This window comes from Hyla sarda, chromosome 7 (assembly GCF_029499605.1).
Source record: "Hyla sarda isolate aHylSar1 chromosome 7, aHylSar1.hap1, whole genome shotgun sequence".
Lineage (NCBI taxonomy): Eukaryota > Metazoa > Chordata > Amphibia > Anura > Hylidae > Hyla > Hyla sarda.
In genome coordinates, this window is record NC_079195.1 from 124118322 (window position 1) to 124140024 (window position 21703).

The 21703-nt window shown below is 38.7% G+C and overlaps 1 protein-coding gene across 7 annotated transcripts in view; it reads left to right on the forward strand.

The window, feature by feature from the left end:
* Positions 1-7608, forward strand: part of USP54 (ubiquitin specific peptidase 54) — a 163195-nt gene extending 155587 nt beyond the window's left edge. For all 7 annotated transcript variants that reach the window (XM_056530669.1, XM_056530672.1, XM_056530673.1 and 4 more), the window contains one exon: positions 5781-7608. In XM_056530669.1, the coding sequence (XP_056386644.1) occupies positions 5781-6400 (620 nt within the window). In that variant the 3' untranslated portion in view covers positions 6401-7608. The remainder of the gene's footprint in view (positions 1-5780) is intronic.
* The last annotated feature ends 14095 nt before the right edge of the window (positions 7609-21703 follow it).

A 21703-nucleotide genomic window follows, 5' to 3' on the forward strand; every position in this document is an offset into this window, starting at 1 on the left:
AGGATCATCCTGATCTTTTACATTGGAGATTTATAAATTTGCCTAAAATCATTGAAACCAGCTCAGCTTGCATACCTTAACAAAATAGTAAAATGAAAGCTGAGCTGTGATTGGTTGCTATGAGTAAAACCAGACAGCTTTTGGTGTCAGGCAGACTGATAAATCGGGGTCATAGTAGCTGTAGACACAAAATAATAGAATATTCTATATAAAGTATTTTTTCTTCAGTTTTTATTCTGTGCATTGAATAAAAGAAAAAAAAATGGTTGCAAAGGTATACATAGCGTTTAAATTTTAAGGTGGATTGATCATGCTGTTCAAAAAGGCCTTGTGGTCTACCCCAAGTAAGTGAATCCTGAAATATAGGGGTTTGTATTTCCTAGGACAGGTTTAGCATTCTTTCAGAGGGTGGGCACTGTATTATAATACGCCTGTGTTCACATTGTTGGCTGTGAGAGGGGCATGCATATGGAATGGCTGGGAACTTGTGTTTATCACTGGCTGCAGGTATTGGCAGCTGTAAGGGTAGTCTCTGGTCTTCTGCTTTCACTCCCACATGCTCAGGTGGAGGGAGCACCACATACAGCATCTTGCGCAGGTGTCTGTGCACTTAACACATAATATACACATGCTACCTGTGGGTGTAGGAGTGGAGGTGAAGCAGAAGAACAGAGTGAGGACCCACAGCTGATGGTTCTGCAGAGGGAAAGGATGGCAGAAGTGGAGGGTGGATGGCAGCGCCTATTTTTTTTTTTTTTACTGTACTTTACAAGCAGCTTACAATATATGCTCTATGAGCACTGAAAACATGCTCCCAGTCCTGGACATTAAATATTTCTTATAGTCACCACTATGAACACAGACACAACTTATAATACAGTGCCCACACTCTGACCGATTACTAAATTGGTCAGAGGAAATACCCCTATAATCAGAAACATGGGACCTGGGCATCCTGTATAAACATATGTGATCCGGGCTCCTTAAGATATCTAATGATGCCAGAAACTCGCTAACTTGGGGGTGACCACAAGTCATCTTCAAATCTTAAAGGGTTAATCCACTGGAAAACATTTTTTTTTTTTTTTTTTTTAATCAACTGGTGCCAGAAAGTTAAAGATTTGTAAATTTCTTTTATTTAAAAATATTTAGCCTTCCAGTACTTTTCAGCTGCTGTATGCTACAGAGGAAGTTCTTTTCTTTTGAATTTCATTTCTGTCTGACCACGGTACTCTCTGCTGACACCTCTGTTTGTATCATAGGAACTGTCCATAGCAGGAGATGTTTGCTATAGGGATTTGCTCCTACTCTGGACAGTTCCTAAAATGGCCAGAGGTGTCAACAGACAGCACTGTGGTCAGACAGAAAGGAAATTCAAAAAGAAAATAACTTCCTGTGGAGCACACAGCAGCTGAAAACTACTGGAAGGGTTAAGATTTTTAAATAGAAGTAATTTACAAATCTGTTTAACTTTCTGGCACCAGTTGATAAAATATATATATATATATATATTTTGCATCAACTTAGGATCAATACCAGATAAATAAAACCACCTACAGAGTCTGAAATGTGAGTTTTAAAATAAACAGGTTCACTAAAACAACAAAACCCTATTTAAAAAAAATAATATATATATATATATATATATATATATATATATTTGATATACATTAAAACCCAATAAATATCCCAATATGTTATACTAGTTATAAACTTGGAGCACTACCTTATATTGTTTAATATCTTATTGGACCCCTCGGATGCAGCCATCAGGGGCTGATACACCGATGTGGATGACTCAAATCAGACAAAATACTGATTGATGATCTATAAATCCATATAAACAGTCAATTAACTTATTATACATGTCCAGCAGTTCACATAGAAGACATCACATTTCTCAGATGTGTAATCCTCAACATTCACTACTTTAGCTGCGTCACCTACTAGACTAGAACTACCGACAACTAGATTGCAGATGCTAGATCGTAAGCACCAGACCTACATCAGACCAGACTGACACATGCTATCAGGTGCCTCAGGGTCCTGTGGTACATATATTATGAATCCTCACTTCTAACCTCCTGAGAAACCCTAGGTTATCATTAGAGGGGAAAACTTATTGAAGTATGTAAAAAATACACGAGGTATAAGGCTAAGTTTCCACTTGTTTTTTTTTCTGGCAGTTTTTGGATATCTGCCACTGCAATTTTTGAGCCAAAGCCAGAAGTGGATCCATAAGGAATAGGACATATAAAGGAAGGACTTATACTTCTCCTCCCTTATGGATCCACTTCTGACTTTGGCTCAAAAACTGCAGGGGCAGTATACCAAAACCAAGTGGAAACTTAGCCGAAGTGTAGTATATGTTGATGCATAATCATTCAGATCAGGAATGTGATAATAAGTAGTGCTTAAGATCTGTCAAGGTTGACTGTTGAAGGAAGGGCCCCCTTTTCAGTGCAGAACCTCTGCTTTCTTGTAAGGGGTCAGTCTTTGAGGCACGAGACTGAGGGACAAACTGATAATCAAAACCTGCACCACTGTACTATCTTCCTAACTTGTGGAATACCCTTCTTTGCTTGAACATGACATGAATGTGAGAAATGTGCTGTCTTCCACCTAAACCCTTGAACTGGTGAGTTATCTGACTGTTCATATGGAGCTATATGTCACCAGTCAGTATTTTGTCTGATTTGAGTCAGTCACATGGGTGTATCAGCCTGTGGCGGCTGCATCTGAGGGGTTGATTAAGATGATATACACTTGAAGCACCACCTTGTATCAAGTTGTTGAACTAGTATTGCATATTGGGTTACTATTGAGAATATTTGGATATTTATTGGGTTTTTAAAACATCTATGCACTAGACATGTAAGACATGTCCCATCCTCACAAATGGACCAGCACTATTCCATGTGGGAGCAGGAAGGGTCTGATAAGCAGGTGGTCATATTACCTAAATGAAGACAGGACATTGAATCTTTCAATCTGCATTAGAAAGATGACAAAAAGCACCAATTATATAAACTTAAAAGGGTACTCCACTGGAAAACTTTATTTATTATTATTATTATTTTTTTTTTTTTTTTTTTTATCAACTGGTGCCAGAAAGTTAAACAAATTTGAAAATTACTTATATTTAAAAATCTTAACCCTTCCATTATTTATCAGCTGCTGGAAGAGGAAGTTCTTTTCTTTTTGAATTTCCTTTCTGTCTGACCACACCTCTCTGCTGACACCTCTGTACATTTTAGGAACTGTCCAGAGTAGGAGTAAATCCCCATAGCAAACCTATCCTGCTCTGGACAGTTCCTGACATGGACAGTGGTGTCAGCAGAGAGCACTGTGGTCACACAAAAAAAGACATTCAAAAAGAAAATAACTTCCTCTGATAAGTACTGGAAGGATAAAGATTTTTAAATAGAAATAATTTACAAATCTGTTTAAAGGGGTTATCCAGGAAAAAAAATATTTTTTTATACATCAACTGGCTCCAGAAAGTTTAACAGTTTTGCAAATTACTTCTATAAAAAAATCTTAATCCTTTCAGTACTTATGAGCTGCTGAAGTTGAATTGTTCTGATGACACCTGTCTCGGGAACTGTCCAGAGTAGAAGCAAATCCCCATAGCAAACCTCTTCTGCTCTGTGCAGTTCCCGAGACAAGCAAAGATGTCAGCAGAAAAACTCAACTTCAGCAGCTGATAATTATTGGAAGGATTAAGATTTTTTAATAGAAGTAATTAACAAATCTGTTTAACTTTCTAGAGCCAGTTGATAAAAAAGTTTTTTTCTGGCGCCAGTTGATTAAATTTTTTTTTTCCCAGTGGAGTACCCCTTTAAACATTTTAAGGGGCATTCCAGCTATAATAAGGTTATTTAATTTGTGCTCAGGCAGGTGGGAAAAAACACTTTCCTCTCTACCCCACCCCATTTCTGTTACGGACCCTTGCTCTGCTTCACTTCTGTGTTTTTGGCTGGCACAAGACATTTGCAGCCTAGGCAATCAGTGGCCACAGGGGTGCCTTAGCTGCTGATTTGATGACCAGCAATGTCTTGCAATGACCACAAAACAGGAAGTGTGGCACATCAGGAGAGGAGCTCTGTTACAAAGACTCTGGTGGAGGGGGAACGAGGAAGGTAAATATGCGTTTTCTTGCGTTTTCTTTTCCCCACCTGCCTAAGCACAAATTTAAAAAACCTCATTCTAGCTGAAAAAAACTTTAAATGCAAGAATTTATGGACAACTGAGAGTTTGTTTTAAGATTTAATTTTATGTAAAGGGGGAGTTCAGTTTTGGTAAATCTACAGGTCGGCACCATTTCCTTCATGCCAATCCAAACATGATCTTTGCCCTATTTATTGATTTACTTTTTGATTGGTAGCCAATATCCTTTGTACCCATGTGTCTGACTGTACAGTTGCAAAAAAATCATAAGTGAACACTGTACTTTCCATGGATTTCTGCACTTAACTAAAAATGCGGTGTAATTGTTATGCAAGTTACCTAACACAAACTGTTGTACTGATCAGGTCTTTAATTAAGCACACTGAGTAAACCTCCACAGTGCGCAGAGAAAAAACGGTGAACCCCTGAACTGACCTCATGCCACATCTCAAGAGGGTTAAAGGGAACCAGACAGCACCAATAAGGCTATTAGATCAAGGATATCACATAATGGGCATTGGGACAAGGGTTTTCTACCCTGTTTTCTAGCCCCTGGTTGCACAGCCTAAAGAGCAGAAAGAATAACTCCATGTGTGCTGAATGCAAATTAGCTCTATGTAGGCATCAGGGCATGGACCTTCACCTATGTCATCAAGGCGCTTTGCCTGTATTCTAGACTCAAAAGGCCCTTCTGCCTGTCAATCATGGCTGTAGAAACATGGCGGATATAGACAGGCAGAGGGGCCATTAGAGGCATAAATATAGGCCATGACTACATACGAGCAGGTCCCCATCTTGATGCCTACATATGGCTCATGCCGGATTGAAAGTATTATTTCTGCCTTTGGAACTGTGCTAGAACATGCTAAAAAAACATGGTAGGCAACATATTATTCATTGCCCTTGATTTAATAGTCTTATTCCTGCTGTCTGGTTTCCTTTGAGTTGAGAACTCCTTGGCCATTCAAATAGCTAAATTATTATAAATTTCTTTTTTTTCAACAATCAGTATAAGATCAGCAGGGGTCCAACTCCTGAAACTCCCACCGATCAGCTGTTTAAAGGGGCTGCCCCACTAGTGCTGCAAACTCTTCAATGTTTGAAGGCATGTACTTATATTTGTAGTGATGATGCAAGGTATTGCAGCCTTGTCCTGGTTTCGTGAATAGGACATTGCTGCAGTATCTTGAAGCTGCTACAAATAGTTCTGGAATTGCAAGTATAAGCTGAAGTAAATTTTGTAGAGATTGTAGCACCAGCATGAGCATTGAGGCCCCTTTAGATAGCTGATCGGCTGTGCTGTTGGGTGTCTGATTCACTTACCTTTTGTTGCAACTGAAATTATTAGGTTATATGTATTGACCCCTCTGCTTTTTTTTTTTTCCCTTTAAGCACCATGACCCTTCCTATACCTGCCTGTCCCATAGACCAATACTGCATCATATGTCAGTTATTGATTAAATGTTAACTTTTTCGGGGGGCGGGGGGGGGTCATAGAAGATTGGTTTACAATATGTTTTTATTGAACTTATTCCATATTTGCTAGGGAATATAATATATTTTGATTTCTAGTAATAATGGTTTGTATGTTCTCTCCGTTTTAACTTAAGGAGACCCAACTGTCCAAAAGCTTTTGGCTTTGCCTGACAGGAGTGAAAGTGTCAGAGTCACCGAACACTCAGATATGGCAGTGAGCTTTGCAACTCTCCCAAGGGCACCCAAAATTGGTTCCAAATTATACCTGACACAGAGGTCTTCACCTGAGACTTGGCAACAACCGGGAGCTATGGAACATAATTTTCCAACATACCACCAGTGGTCAGGTCACGTGGTGCCAACAAATGTACCTGACCAGAGCTCACCAGGCAGAAGACTACAAAATGGTCTGTTTCAGCAAGAATCAAGTTACAGAGGCTACGAGACGTATAAGATGAACCGCAGACAATCACCGTCTACAGAGTACTGCACCTTAAGTATGCCACGTAGCTCTTCCATGGGTAGGGGAGATTTGTTGGGGAAATCTTTTGCACCGCAGCCTAGAATCCAAGGTCCTAGGAGAGTAGACATGCCACCGGAGGAAGACTGGAGACAGAACAGCTTTGCACCCCAAGTGGGTGGATGGAGGCAGCATCCAGCATATTCCCCACATCGGACCTTTTCTTCTGCCTCTGACATGTACAGTACAACCAGCTGGAGGGGTACTTCTGCCTTACCTAGAAATGGGAGGTAAATGTATTGGTATAGCTGTCCAGAATGCCTACTTAGAGAAGCTGCCAGATTTGCATCAAACACCCTTGATCCAAGCCTTGTAATGCAAAGGTATTTGTTTGTAGTGTGATCGCCAGTCTTGTCTTAACACCTTTAAGCCTGTGGAAAGTCCCTTTGTGCTAGATGTTTGGTCAAGATTTGGAATCGTAATTACTATTTTAGATTGCCCAACTGGTGCAGGAGGGCTTTGAAATGAAGTAACATCAGAGCTAGAAGACATCCATACTCTACAAGCTCACAGCTCCTTCAGGTGTGTAAATTGCTGACAAATCATTCTTCCACTCAAGAAACCATGAGAACAATTGCTGATTTCCTACCTTGTCAGTATGGTGCTCGTTTAGCAATAATATGCTTAAATAGAGAGCGTTAACGTGTACAGGGTGTATATCAACTTCTTAGTAAAGGAGCAAAACCTAAGTATTTTGGAACCATTGCCTTTGCTCTTTCAGACCCTGCTTCAGTTAGCAATAGTTATATGTTGCAGTGGTGATATCTAGAGTAAGCAAAGCGTTTTTGTTATATGTTGGATTCCTTTTGGTGTCTATGCGACCAAAGGACCATATCTGTTTTAAGTTACCCATGCACTGCATTTCTACAAGGTGTATAGTATAATTGGTCCTTCCTCGAATTTACCTTAATAGCTTTTGCTGCCAGAAAAGGACCTGTTAACCACTGGCAGAGAACAAACTTTTTGAAAGACTCTGCACTCGGGAAGTTGGTCTTTCAGTGGCACTCTATACAATAAACCAGCGTGCAGTCAAGGGACTGGAAGTATTAGTTGAAAAGTAAACCCAGCATTAACCATGCAGATAGTTAAGCACAAATCTTGACTACTGTAAGGGAGGTAGGAGAGGAGGGGGGGCAATGCCACGTTTATTGAAGAATGCCCTGCCCACCCCTTTTTCCTTCTCTCCAGTAATTGTAGCAAGTTCATAACAGATGACTGTTATCACTGCATGCTTAAACCCACTGATGTTAACAGCTAGAGGATAAATTAAATATTTTAGTGTCAAAACATTTGCTTTTGTAAGTATTTTTCAAATAAATATATAAAATAGTTCTATTAAACAAAATTTGCCCTGTTTTTAATTTCTTTCTATACCTTTGGGAAATATGTAAATTTTTGTCTGAAAATATGAATTCTGAAAAAATATTAAAGAATGTTTCTGTGGTAAATAGATTGTGTGTTCAACTTTGTGTCATGACTGCACTGTACGGATGGACTTGCCTTAGGGAAGTATGGTGTCACCTTATACAGAAAGAGGGACTCCAGCGATCTACAGAAATTGCTTTTGCTAAAGTGTCATTTGATCTCCTGACAGCTAAACCCCACTGCATCCACTCTGTGCTGAAACAAACGATGCAAAAAAGAGGTCTTGTTGAGCGCAGCTGTACATTTATCAGAAAGAAAAAGCCGCCACAGATGAACAGCACTGGAATTATTAAAGACGTAAGAAGAATGGACAGCACATTTTGGCATTCACGTACGTCTTCCTCAGGTTTAGTATGAATGCACAGAGATGCGTCCTGTCTCATCTGACACCTGAGGAAGGAGTATGTGAATGCCGAAATGCGTTTTTAGAAATGTAAATTACATTCAGCCTTTCTTCAAGTATGTAAAGTTTGCCAATTAGATTGTGAAGTTCTTGGGATAGCTCTTTGCTTGTACCCATCATGAGATGTGTCCTGTGTCCCTCCTTGGCAATGGGACCTTCTTGTGGGCCATCAGTTGGGATATCAATTTCCTCTGTCAAGGGACAGGATTGCGTTTTAATTACTGATAGAGTTCAACTGTTGACTTGGCTTTCCATGCCTTTTTGCACCTCCCTTTATGTGTTCAATACACATAACTTCATTTCTGAGCTTGTTTGTTTTGTTTTCTTTTATTCAAAGAATTCACGGGGTGGGGGTGGGGAGGTTAAAAAAAAAAAAAAAAAAAAACACTTAGTGAGGTCGGGATAGGGGGACGGGATCTGACAATAATATATGAGGGCGGGATATGAACTCAAAAGCTTCCTATGTTGATTTTTCTCCACAACAAGGATTAGGAAGGAAAAACCGGGCAACATATAATATATATTTATATAATAATTATAATTTTTATTTAATATTTTGTATCTAGAAGTTGTATATGCCTTTTCAGAAAGAGGACCTGAATAGTCTTATTTAAGGTTCTGCATTTGAGGTGAGAGTGGTGGTCAAGACATCCCTGTTCCTTTTATCATGGAAGCTTATCGGTCAACGATTCTAATGTGGATGCTGGACCGCCAGTAGTCATTGGTGGGGTAAGGGTTTTGTACTAGAATTAAATACTTTTTACTACTTCTGGGTTGACTTTTAGTATTCAAATCATCAAGGAGGGACTAGTGCTTCAACTAGAAAACAACAAACTGAAGAAATTCTTCTTCCTTTCCCCTCAGGATTGTCAATAAATGCATTCTCTGTCCTAGAACAGAGGTCTTTTTTATATGCTTTTTTTTTTTTCTCAGACAGATCTTGGGTACCCTAAGGAAGTTTAGGGAGGGGTCAGCTAGGGTAATTATGATTTGTACACTTTCGGTCAAAAGGAGAGGGTTTACTTAGCTCCGACAGATGTCAGTAGCCAGGCAGTGGGTTCTTCTAGAGACACAGGACCTTCTTTCTCAGGGTCCAGTATTTCACCCAAAAGTGAGGAACCTGCATGTCACTTGAAAGAGAGTTCTTACTGGAGAAGGTTCTTTCTAGGCAGATTATATCTACTCTTTGCCAGCAGGAAGGTCATGTAAGAGACTTATCTTAGAATTTGGATGGACTTTAAAAGTTTGTCAAACCTATTGACATTCTGTGTGCTCAGTGTTGTATTTTCTTTAAGAGGTCCTGAAAAAAAACCTAAGGGTGGTATTAGATTGGCAGGTATTAGACTACTGCTTGATGTGAGTGCCTATCATGTGGCATGACACTTGTGCAGGCAGAGTCATAAGAATGATCACTGGATCTTTCATGCAGCTCTTTCTATTGTTCTTTGGCTTCACTTCCACTGAGGAATTGGGGCGGAAATAAAGCAGAAATTTTCTGCCTCAAAATATTGTTACTTTTCCACAAGAACTCAGAGATTTTGCGTGGAATTTCATGCGGAATTGGCGCAGAATTCGAGCGGAATTCCACACGCGGAAATGAACATTTGAAGCCGAGGAGGAGAAGAGTATAATATATATATATATATATATATATATATATATTATCCTTTTTTTTTTTTTTCATGCGAAAATTCCACGCGAATTCCGTGCCAATTCCGCGTGGAAATGATTCTGACTGAAAAAAAAATTAACATTGATCTCTATGGAAGTAAGAAGCTGATTCCACCAAAAAGAAAGAACATGTTCGTTCTTCAAGCGGAACAGACTTCCTCGTCAGAATTCTGCTTGAGGAAATTCCTCAGTGTGAACTGAGGGGCAGAAATTCTGTACAACTCTATGGGGATTTTCACTGCTGAATGATTTGGAGAGGAAAAAGCAAGCAGAATTACTCGTGGAAATTCCTCTCCAATTCCTCAGTGTGAACATACCCTTACACAGGATTATGTTTGACTGACAAGGACTTTTTAACATTTCAAAACTATGAGATTGAGCATTTGCTCGTTCCCCTTTAATGCCCAATTTGACTATTGTATCTCTGTTCATCCCTAGGTTCCCAGAAACATGGGTAGGCTTAGACCCTTCTTAAAGGCTGGACCTGCTTTTGGAATCTTAATCTCGTTTTGTCTGCCGTTTCTGATTTCCATTCAGAAGTGTGTAAAATTGACTAGAACATTTTATATTTAGAAAAATAAACATCAGACAGAAAAGTAGGGGATATGGTGTATCCTTCAATTAATTCCACCTGAGCAGGATAGGTTGGTTATTTCTCTTGAACAATCTTTTCTTCCAAAGGTATGGAATTTTCACTTATTTCAGGAAGTGGTTCTACTCTCTTTTGGTATTAGCCATTCCAAATGAAAAAGAAACCATGTTTCATTAATTCTATGTTAGGGGTGTTTGTTGCATTACCTTCTCATGACTTAAGACTGTAGGATTTCGTCCTAACTTTTTATTCAATTTTAGGACCCTAACAGAAGGAAGGTGGCTTACTCCAAGTCCATTGCCAGATTGAAAATAACTTTATTAGCAATCAATCGTTAGTCACTTATGCAATAAATAATACAGTCACCATACATCGTATGATAGCACAATATACAGCACAGGTTCCCTATGCTATACATCATACTACATGCTACACTAACACTCCTGCATACATTCTGAAAGCATTATCAAAAAACAACAATTTTAAACCACAAGGCATAGCGGACTGAAATAGGGGAAGGGGGTTAAGAAAATGGGATAGGGAGGGGAGATCACATACCAGAAGCTTTATTTCAAGACAACGACACACACGGGGAGGAGAAGGGTTTAATCCTCTTCTTCGTCGATGTCTGGACCACCCGTGATTCATAAGGTGCCAGGCCTCCTGGATTGCCTAAACACCATGAACCCCAGGGAATGGTCAGTAAAATACCAAATGGTACTGGGTTGGCTTACTCTCCCTTAGGTAAGTCCCCTCTATTAGGTTTTAGGGCCCATTCTTCACAGTCATTACTTCTTGAGCAGAGAGGGCCTGCACTCTGGCTGATTTACAGATTTGGTCAATAGAAGCCCCCCTTATTTTTGAAACACTATGGGCTTCAGTTTTCTTCCTGTGAGGGTCTGTCCTTTGGCAGAAAAGTTCTACTAGGAGTGGTCCCTCCCTATTTTATTATAATTAATATCCAAGATTACATTTATTTGTAAAAAAAAAAATAATAATAATAAATTGTGACCATGACAGGACATACTTTTATTATTATTAACCCCTTGAAGGGGTTATCCAGGAAAAAACTTTCCTGGCTCTGGAAAGTTAAACAGATTTATAAATTAAATCGAAAAAAATAGGGTATGTGCAGCTCACAATTTAAATTAATCGAGGCTAAATGGAAAGTATTTACACCAAATAAAATACTAGTACAAAATAATATATAAGGGAAAAAAGGGGAGGTACCAAATGCCTCTAGACTAATACCATAAAATGGTACATGATGATGGAATTACAGAAAAAATAAATCGGACTGTGCTTCACTTTAAATGATGTACAAATTTAATATAAATTAATATAAAATATTACAAATAAGACATAAAATAAATAATGCAAATCTAATACATAAATTCCTCCTACCACAGGGCCCTTGTGGGGAGGTATGATATTTGAATACAAAGCATATATTAAAAGATGTTAAAATATAGCATGTGGATTATATTCTACCGCTATCCCAATATATTGCCAACCGACATAGTGTACTTTTGTGCGGTACACTCCGTTCTCATGTGATCTAGAACAGTTCACAAAGTGATATAGTTACCAACTCCTAATGGTGGTTTTGGCTGGACGTCCAAGAGATGGATATGTGGGGGCTGTGTCCAGCGCTAGCGTGCGCTTACGGTGACGGGCCCGGATGCCACAGGCCAAAAAAGGTCACCGGTCACGGAGTAATTGCAGGCTCGATGGCAGATGTAGTGGAGGCTGTGTCCAGCGCTGGCATGCGCTTGCGGTGACGGGCCCGGTTGCCGCAGGCCAAGGAGAAGTCACCGGTCACGGAGTAGCTCCGGAGGTGGAGATGTACTCGGAGATAGATGGATCTTGCTCCGGAAACAAGGAAAGGAAAGCCTCGTGGAAGATCTCTCGGCGTCTGGTGGAATGGCGGATAGATTACAGCCAGGTGTGAAATCAGCAGATAATGGAGTTGTGTCGGAGGTAAGTGATGGCGGTTTGTGGATTGCGGTGGTCATGCGGTAAATATTTTTCTCTAGACGCGTTTCAGGGTACTTTATATATGACCCTTTCCTCAGTAGAGATATCTTTAACAGTGAAGCTCAAAGTCCTTTTATACGTTACCTGTCTAATTGTTACAGGTGTGTTTCTGTTTAGATCTTCCGCAAATAGCGGAATGGAACGAGAAACATGGGGTTGTTTCATCTTGATAAAGCAGTGTTCACATTTAGAATCAGTATGTATGCGTTCTTATTTAAATATAGTATTATATATATTGTAAACATTGGAATGGTACATATAGCACACAGTAAGATGTACAGATAGAGTGTATAATACTGAGATAGAAATATTAATAAAAATAAAAATAAATATAAAAAAATATAGAAATAAAAATAATATAAAAAAGATAAATAAAATATATTGATAAAAGTAGAAATAAATGAGAATGAAATGAAAATTAGAAATAAAGTAGAGAAATACAGAAAACAAAAATAAAAAAGGGTAATAAATAAAAAGATAAATATAGAATAGGTGCATAAATGGAATAAAATACTATAGATTTACAAAATAAAGTTACTAAAAATAATTAGTGTATAAGAAGGTTGAAGGATGGCCCGTCACGCAGAACAAAGATAGAGTGGGTCCAACCCCTCCATGGGGGCCCCCAAGTAGAAAAGGGTGGCTCCATGGGGAGAGCGGGACACACTCTACAGAAATCCAAAAAGTTCAAAATTCGAGTTCAGGCCATTCGGCTCTAGAGAATTACATTCATAAATCTTCTGACTTTCAGCCTTAGACATTTTAACATCTTTGTTCTGCGTGACGGGCCATCCTTCAACCTTCTTATACACTAATTATTTTTAGTAATTATCTATAGTATTTTATTCCATTTATGCACCTATTCTATATTTATCTTTTTATTTATTATCCTTTTTTATTTTTGTTTTCTGTATTTCTCTACTTTATTTCTAATTTTCATTTCATTCTCATTTATTTCTACTTTTATCAATATATTTTATTTATCTTTTTTATATTATTTTTATTTCTATATTTTTTATATTTTTTTTATATTTTTATATTTATTTTTATTAATATTTCTATCTCAGTATTATACACTCTATCTGTACATCTTACTGTGTGCTATATGTACCATTCCAATGTTTACAATATATATAATACTATATTTAAATAAGAACGCATACATACTGATTCTAAATGTGAACACTGCTTTATCAAGATGAAACAACCCCATGTTTCTCGTTCCATTCCGCTATTTGCGGAAGATCTAAACAGAAACACACCTGTAACAATTAGACAGGTAACATGTATAAAAGGACTTTGAGCTTCACTGTTAAAGATATCTCTACTGAGGAAAGGGTCATATATAAAGTACCCTGAAACGCGTCTAGAGAAAGAAATATTTATCGCATGACCACCGCAATCCACAAACCGCCATCACTTACCTCCGACACAACTCCATTATCTGCTGATTTCACACCTGGCTGTAATCTATCCGCCATTCCACCAGACGCCGAGAGATCTTCCACGAGGCTTTCCTTTCCTTGTTTCCGGAGCAAGATCCATCTATCTCCGAGTACATCTCCACCTCCGGAGCTACTCAGTGACCGGTGACTTCTCCTTGGCCTGCGGCAACCGGGCCCGTCACCGCAAGCGCATGCCAGCGCTGGACACAGCCTCCACTACATCTGCCATCGAGCCTGCAATTACTCCGTGACCGGTGACCTTTTTTGGCCTGTGGCATCCGGGCCCGTCACCGTAAGCGCACGCTAGCGCTGGACACAGCCCCCACATATCCATCTCTCGGACGTCCAGCCAAAACCACCATTAGGAGTTGGTAACTATATCACTTTGTGAACTGTTCTAGATCACATGAGAACGGAGTGTACCGCACAAAAGTACACTATGTCGGTTGGCAATATATTGGGATAGCGGTAGAATATAATCCACATGCTATATTTTAACATCTTTTAATATATGCTTTGTATTCAAATATCATACCTCCCCACAAGGGCCCTGTGGTAGGAGGCATTTTTGTATTAGATTTGTAATATAAAATATTACAAACAAGGCTGGGTTCACACTACGTTTTGTCCCATACGGGAGCGCATACGGCAGGGGGGAGCTAAAAGCTTGCGCTCCCGTATGTGACCGTATGCGCTCCCGTATGTCATTCATTTCAATGAGCCGACCGGAGTGAAACGTTCGGTCCGGTCGGCTCATTTTTGCGCCGTATGCGCTTTTACAACCGGACCTAAAACTGTGGTCAACCACGGTTTTAGGTCCGGTTGTAAAAGCGCATACGGCGCAAAAATGAGCCGACCGGACCGAACGTTTCACTCCGGTCGGCTCATTGAAATGAATGACATACGGGAGCGCATACGGTCACATACGGGAGCGCAAGCTTTTAGCTCCCCCCTGCCGTATGCGCTCCCGTATGGGACAAAACGTAGTGTGAACCCAGCCTTATTTGTAATATTTTATATTCATTTATATTAAATTTGTACATCATTTAAAGTGAAGCACAGTCCGATTTATTTTTTCTGTAATTCCATCATCATGTACCATTTTATGGTATTAGTCTAGAGGCATTTGGTACCTCCCCTTTTTTCCCTTAGATTTATAAATTACTTCTATTAAATCTTCATCCTTTCAGTACTTATGAGCTTCTGAAGTTGAGTTGTTCTTTTCTGTCTAAGTGCTCTCTGATGACACCTGTCTCGGGAACCGCCCAGTTTAGAAGCAAATCCCCATAGCAAACCTCTTCTACTCTGTGCAGTTCCCGAGACAAGCAGAGATGTCAGCAGAGAGCACTGTTGCCAGACCGAAAACAACAACTCAACTTCAGCAGTTGATAATTATTGAAAGGATTAAGATTTTTTAATAGAAGTAATTTCCAAATTTGTTTTAACTTTCCGGAGCCAGTTGATATAAAGAAGAAAGCTTTTCTTGGAATACCCCTTTAAGGACCAAGACCATTTTGGCCTAAAGGACCAGGCCAATTTTATTTTTGCATTTTTATTTTTTCCTCCTTCCTTCTAAAAATCATAACTTTTATATTTTCTCCACAGACCCATATGAGGGCTTGTTTTTTGCGTGACCAATTTTACTTTGTAATGACATTACTCATTTTACCATAAAATGTACTGTGCAACCCAAAAAATATTATTTATGTGGGGAAATTCAAAAGAAAACCGCAATTTAGCAAATTCTGGAAGGTTTTGTTTTCACGCTGTAAACTTTATGGTAAAAATGATATGTTTTCTTTATTCTGTGGATCAATACCATTAAAATGATACCCCTGTTATATGCTTTTCTTTTATTGTACCTCTTTAAAAAAAATAAATCTCAAACTATTTTAACCAAATTAGTATGTTTCAAATTGCCCTATTTTGATCACCTATAACTTTCTAATTTTTCCGTATACAGGAAGGTATGGGGGGCTCATTTTTTGCACCGTGATCTTTAGTTTTTATCTGTACTACTTTTGCTTATAAAGTCCAAGTATAAGGCACAGCTCACTCGTACGCCCTTCCTGCGTCTCAGACGAGACTGAACCACAACTCATATAATGATATGAAAATGAAGAGATGTCCAGCGCAGGTTCCAAGCAATGCAGAATTTATTTATTCAGCAGTGACACAACATGATGACAGGTAGGTGACGCGTTTCAGCCACAATCTGCGGCCTTAGTCATACAACAATACAGTACAAGTGAGTCTCTTTTTTATAGAGGAGAGGGGTGGGGTTCTATCCCACAGGATGGGTGTATCCAGGGAATGCAATCACTCCCCGGGTCAACCCGCTGCTGGAAATTAACCCGTCCGTCTCCTGTGCAATTGTGATGTATAATAAAAATGCATGGTTCATGTGAACACATACTAACAATATAAAACAAAAAAAAAACATTTTGGATGGGATTCACAATTGTAATAATTCCCATGTACAGATTAAATAGTGGTGTCTGTAATATGAAAACATAACCACAAACCAGATGATAATATTCTTTATATATCTTATAAAAAAGAAACAAATTTTATATATTAATATCTAATTTATATACAATCTGGTTATTTGTTATTTCATACAACAGGCACCCAATGTTAGAAAAGAGAGATGTATGAGATTACTGAAAAAGACTCATGTATATTAATATTATAAATTATCTTATATAAAATATCTCCATATATACAGGACCATATATTTATTTCGATCATTTCATCATATATGATTAACCAAATACTATTTGTTAAATTTATATTATGATAAAATTTTAAGAAACTTTTGTAGATAATGATAGAAAATATAAAATAGCTTGGTTCCAATTAAATTATTATGGTCTAGATATTAAATTTACACTATGTATAATATATCTTAGTTTCAAAGAAGAGGGTCTGCGTACAACACCGTACACATGCGTTTATCCACATGTGTATATATATATGTACATGCACACACGTGTAAAGTGATCGCTGGATCATAATGTCAATAACCATCGATTTAGTAATGTAATATTACGTCTTGCCTTTGATTAAGACCTTGGGGGTACCTGGTTTGTAAGTTTATTATCCAGTGTACTTCCCTATCCAGTAACTTTTGTTTGATGTTTCCACCCCTAATTATTTTGGTGGTAGATTACTTATTGAAACACAATTTTTTTTATGTTTGATGGCACATTTTTTCTGCAGATCACCGGCGCGAGCATGGGAGCGAAATTCTCGCCCTCATTAGCAAACATCTTCATGAGTTGGTGGGAAAAAGAATTTCTGTTTTCTCATAACAACGGCAAGAGTCAGTACATTCTGTGGTATGGTCGGTATATAGACGACCTCCTGTTTATCGGGGGGTCGTCTATGCCGACCATACAACAGTTTGGAGAGTACCTTAATCTTAAACCCTGTAATCTTAGATTCACATTATATAGTCACGAAAATGAAATTAATTTTTTGGATCTAACATTGAGAGGTGATGTGACAAATGCCAAAATCGAGACCTCCACATACCGTAAGGAACTTTCAGCCAACTCTATACTGCAGGCAGGATCTTGTCATCCCCCCCACACACGTTATTAAAAACATACCGGTGGGGGAGATAAGGGCCAGGCGTAATTGCTCCACTTCAGAGATCTTTGATCGTGAAGTGGAGGACATATGACAAAGATTACATCAGAGAGGATACCAAAAATGGTCATTAGAAAGAGCAAAAAATATTGCCAACAAAAGAAATTGGAGAGAGTTGATGTATAGAGATAATAAATAATAAAAAACACGAGCAACATAAATTGCAGAATGATAAAAAACCACTTATATTTTCTACCAATTACAGCCAAAACTTCAGACAAATCTGTCAGATATTGGAGAAATATCTGCCAATGGTAGCAAATGATAGTCAATATATAAAAACATCCGAAAATGGATACAAATGTATCTCGAGAAAAGCAAAAACCATTGGGCAGTTTATTTCTCCCAGTCTTTTTAGTTCAATGGAGGAGAAAAAACCTACCTGGTTAAAAGTGAAAGGAAATTACAAATGTGTACACCAGAAATGTATCTGTTGCACAATCATGAAAAATAGTAGGACGTTTTCGTCCACTACAACAAAAGAAACAGTAAACATGTCTGGATACATAAATTGCAATACTAGCAATGTGGTGTATTTAATGACATGTGAACTATGCCAAGTTCAATATGTTGGGTGTACCACGAATCCCCTGAAGGCTAGGATCAGAAAACACCTATCAGATATTCCTCTTTTCCAATCTAGACCTTTATCCATGGTAAGTAGGCATTGTGCTGAAAACCATGAGGGTGATTTTTCTGGTCTTAGCCTTCAGGGGATAGAAAAAGTTGTCCACACTATTAGGGGTGGAAACATCAAACTAAAGTTACTGGATAGGGAAGTATACTGGATAATAAAATTACAAACCAGGTACCCCCAAGGTCTTAATCAAATGCAAGACGTAATATTACATTACTAAATCGATCGTTATTGACATTATGATCCAGTGTGCACGTGTGTGCATGTACATATTTACACATGTGGATAAACGCATGTGTACGGTGTTGTACGCAGACCCTCTTCTTTGAAACTAAGATATATTATACATAATGTAAATTTAATATCTAGACCATGATAATAATTAAATTGGACCCAAGCTATTTTATATTTCCTATCATTATCTACAAAAGTTTCTTAAAATGTTATAATATAAATTTAACAAATAGTATTTGGTTAATCATATATGATGAAATGATCGAAATAAATATATGGTCCTGTATATATGGAGATATTTTATATAAGATAATTTATAGTATTAATATACATGAGTCTTTTTCAGTAATCTCATACATCTCTCTTTTCTAACATTGGGTGCTTGTTGTATGAAATAACAAATAACCAGATTGTATATAAATTAGATATTAGTATATAAAATTTGTTTCTTTTTTATAAGATATATAAAGAATATTATACTCTGGTTTGTTGTTATGTTTTCATATTACAGACACCACTATTTAATCTGTACATGGGAATTATTACAATTGTGAATCCCATCCAAAATGTTTTTTTTGTTTTATATTGTTAGTATGTGTTCACATGAACCATGCGTTTTTATTATACATCACAATTGCACAGGAGACGGACGGGTTAATTTCCAGCAGCGGGTTGACCCGGGGAGTGATTGCATTCCCTGGATACACCCATCCTGCGGGATAGAACCCCGCCCCTCTCCTCTATAAAAGAGACTCACTTGTACTGTATTGTTGTATGACTAAGGCTGCAGATTGTGGCTGAAACGCGTCACCCACCTGTCATCATGTTGTGTCACTGCTGAATAAATAAATTCCGCATTGCTTGGAACCTGCCCTGGACATCTCTTCATTTTCATAATTTTGCTTACAGCTGTTTAATCAGTTTTAATTCATTTTTTTTTTATGTGACAAAAAAGCAGCAATTTTGGTCTTTTTATTTTTCTATTTCCTTTACGCCGTTCACTATACGGGATAATTAACATAATATTTTGATAGTTTGGACATTTACGCACGTGGCGATACCATAGTAACATAGTTCATAAGGTTGGAAAAAAAGACCAGAGTCCACCAAGTTTAACCTATATACCTAGTGAGTCCCTATGAGTTGATCCCGAGGAAGGCAAAACACCCTCATACTAGAGGTAAAAATTCCTTCCCGACTCCATATATGTCAGAGTAAATCCCTGAATCAATGTTCTGTCCCTATTGATCTAGTATACATAACCAGCTATGTTATTACTCTCCAAAAATGCATCCAGATCCCTTTTAAATTCTTTTACAGAGTTCACCATGACCACCTCCTCTGGCAGAGAATTCCATAGTCTCACTGCTCTTACAGTAAAAAAAAAACCCTGTCTGTGCTGGTGTAGAAACCTTCTTTCCTCTAGACGTAGAGGATGCCCCCTTGTTATAGATACAGTTCTGGGTATAAATAGATCATGGGAGAGATCTCTGTACGGTCCCCTGATATATTTATACATAGTTATTAGGTCTCCCCTAAGCCTTCTTTTTTCTAAACTAAATAACCCTAATAATCTTTCTGTGTACTGTAGTCCTCCCATTCCCCGTATAAGGCTGGGTTCACACTAGGGATCGACCGATTATCGGTTCTGCCGATATTCACGATTTTGGACATTATCAGTATCGATACCTTGGAGACATGCTGTTAATGCCCCGCCATGCCCCCATGGCCCATTGCCTCCCCGATCCCCGGTTTTATAATTACCTGGAATTTTTTCCTGGAATACCCCTTTAAACTAACAGACCTATAATTCCCGGGGTCACCTTTTGACCCCTTTTCAAATATTGGCACCACATTTTTTTTTACGCTTTTTGGGGGGTAAATTGGGGGGGGGGGGTAAAAGGGACGATTTTCATTTTTTATTGGGAGGAGATTTTTAACTAATTTTTTTTTGGAATATTTTTTTTTTTTTTACACTTTTAATGTCCCTATAGGGAACTATGTACTGCAATCATTAGATTGCATATACTGAACAGTGCTATGCATAGGGTAGTATTATCGGCGATCTTCTGCTCTGGTCTGCTCGATTTCAGACCAGAGCATAAAACCCCAGGAGACAGACGGAGGCCTCTGTTCGCCATACATTTTAAGTGCTGCACTGCCACAGATGCTGTGATCTGTATTGATCACACCATCTGAGCGGTTAATGGCAGACATCAGTGCAATTTCTGATGTCTGCCATTAACGGAGGGTCTGTGGTGGCTGACTGCAGCAGGGACCTGCCATGCATGATGCGTACCTCGGTGTGGTGCGTAAATGTACGTCATGGTGCATTAAGTCCCACAGCACCATGATGTATATTTACGTCCGATGTTGTTAAGGGGTTAAAAAAGTGTGTGTGTGTATATACACACACACCTATTGACAAAAAATAAGACACAGAGAAGGAATTGCTTTAATCAATCACAACTTTGTGTGTAAATGCAATGATGAAACGTGAGCGACTACAATATTACAATGAAAGAAAATGTTTAGAATTTACTAAAGGCTCTAATATCCCGTGGTGCTGTCTTTAGTCTGGATACATGATGACATAGGGGCTGGTATGGAAGCATACAGGCATGCCAGCTGGCATTCTGCGACACATTTGCCCAAGAGGTTACAGCTGGGCCTCTAGATCCTGCACACTTGTTTGTCGCCAAAGCTGGCTCACCATAAATGCTTCTTTGGCAATATTAAATATGGTGACCTAACAGGCCAAGGAAGTGTTGCAACCTGGCAGAGATGTTCCTGGGTAACCCTTGCTGTCTTTGTGGGAGAGCATTATTCTGCTAATAAACGCCAGTTGGAAGCCCTGCCATGAAAGGCAAAACATGTGGTCGCGTCACCTCCACATATTACTGTTAGTGTTTCTCATATCACTATCAGTAAAGACTGACTGTCATATGCAATGGTTCTGAAGATCATCACACCGGCATTTGGGGCATTGATTGGTTCCACAACAAAGGTAGGATTGGCAGGATCCCAAACAGAACCTGAATATGTCACAAAAACGATACGCTTCTAGTCCGTATCAGTCCAGTTTTCTTTGTTTAAAACACCACTGCAAACAAAGGTGAGGGTGGCTGGCAGTGAATGACAGGACACATGATGGGTGCCGTGACACCAAATTTCCTTCTGCTAAGCACTTGGTTATAGTCCAGACAGAGACAACAATGTGTAATAGAAAGTCTGCCTGTGTCTGGATGGTGGACAAGGAAACTGGTGGTCTGTCTGTGTCTTCCAGAGCATGTTCGCAGTGTGTGCATGCCCTCACGTAAACATGCTCCCAACAACTTCCAGCAACCTAGCGGCAAAACAACCATCCCGATTCTCGCTGTCTAACTATGTGCTCCCCTCACAAACTGTCTTTAAGTGCATTGTTGAGGCATGCCTATTG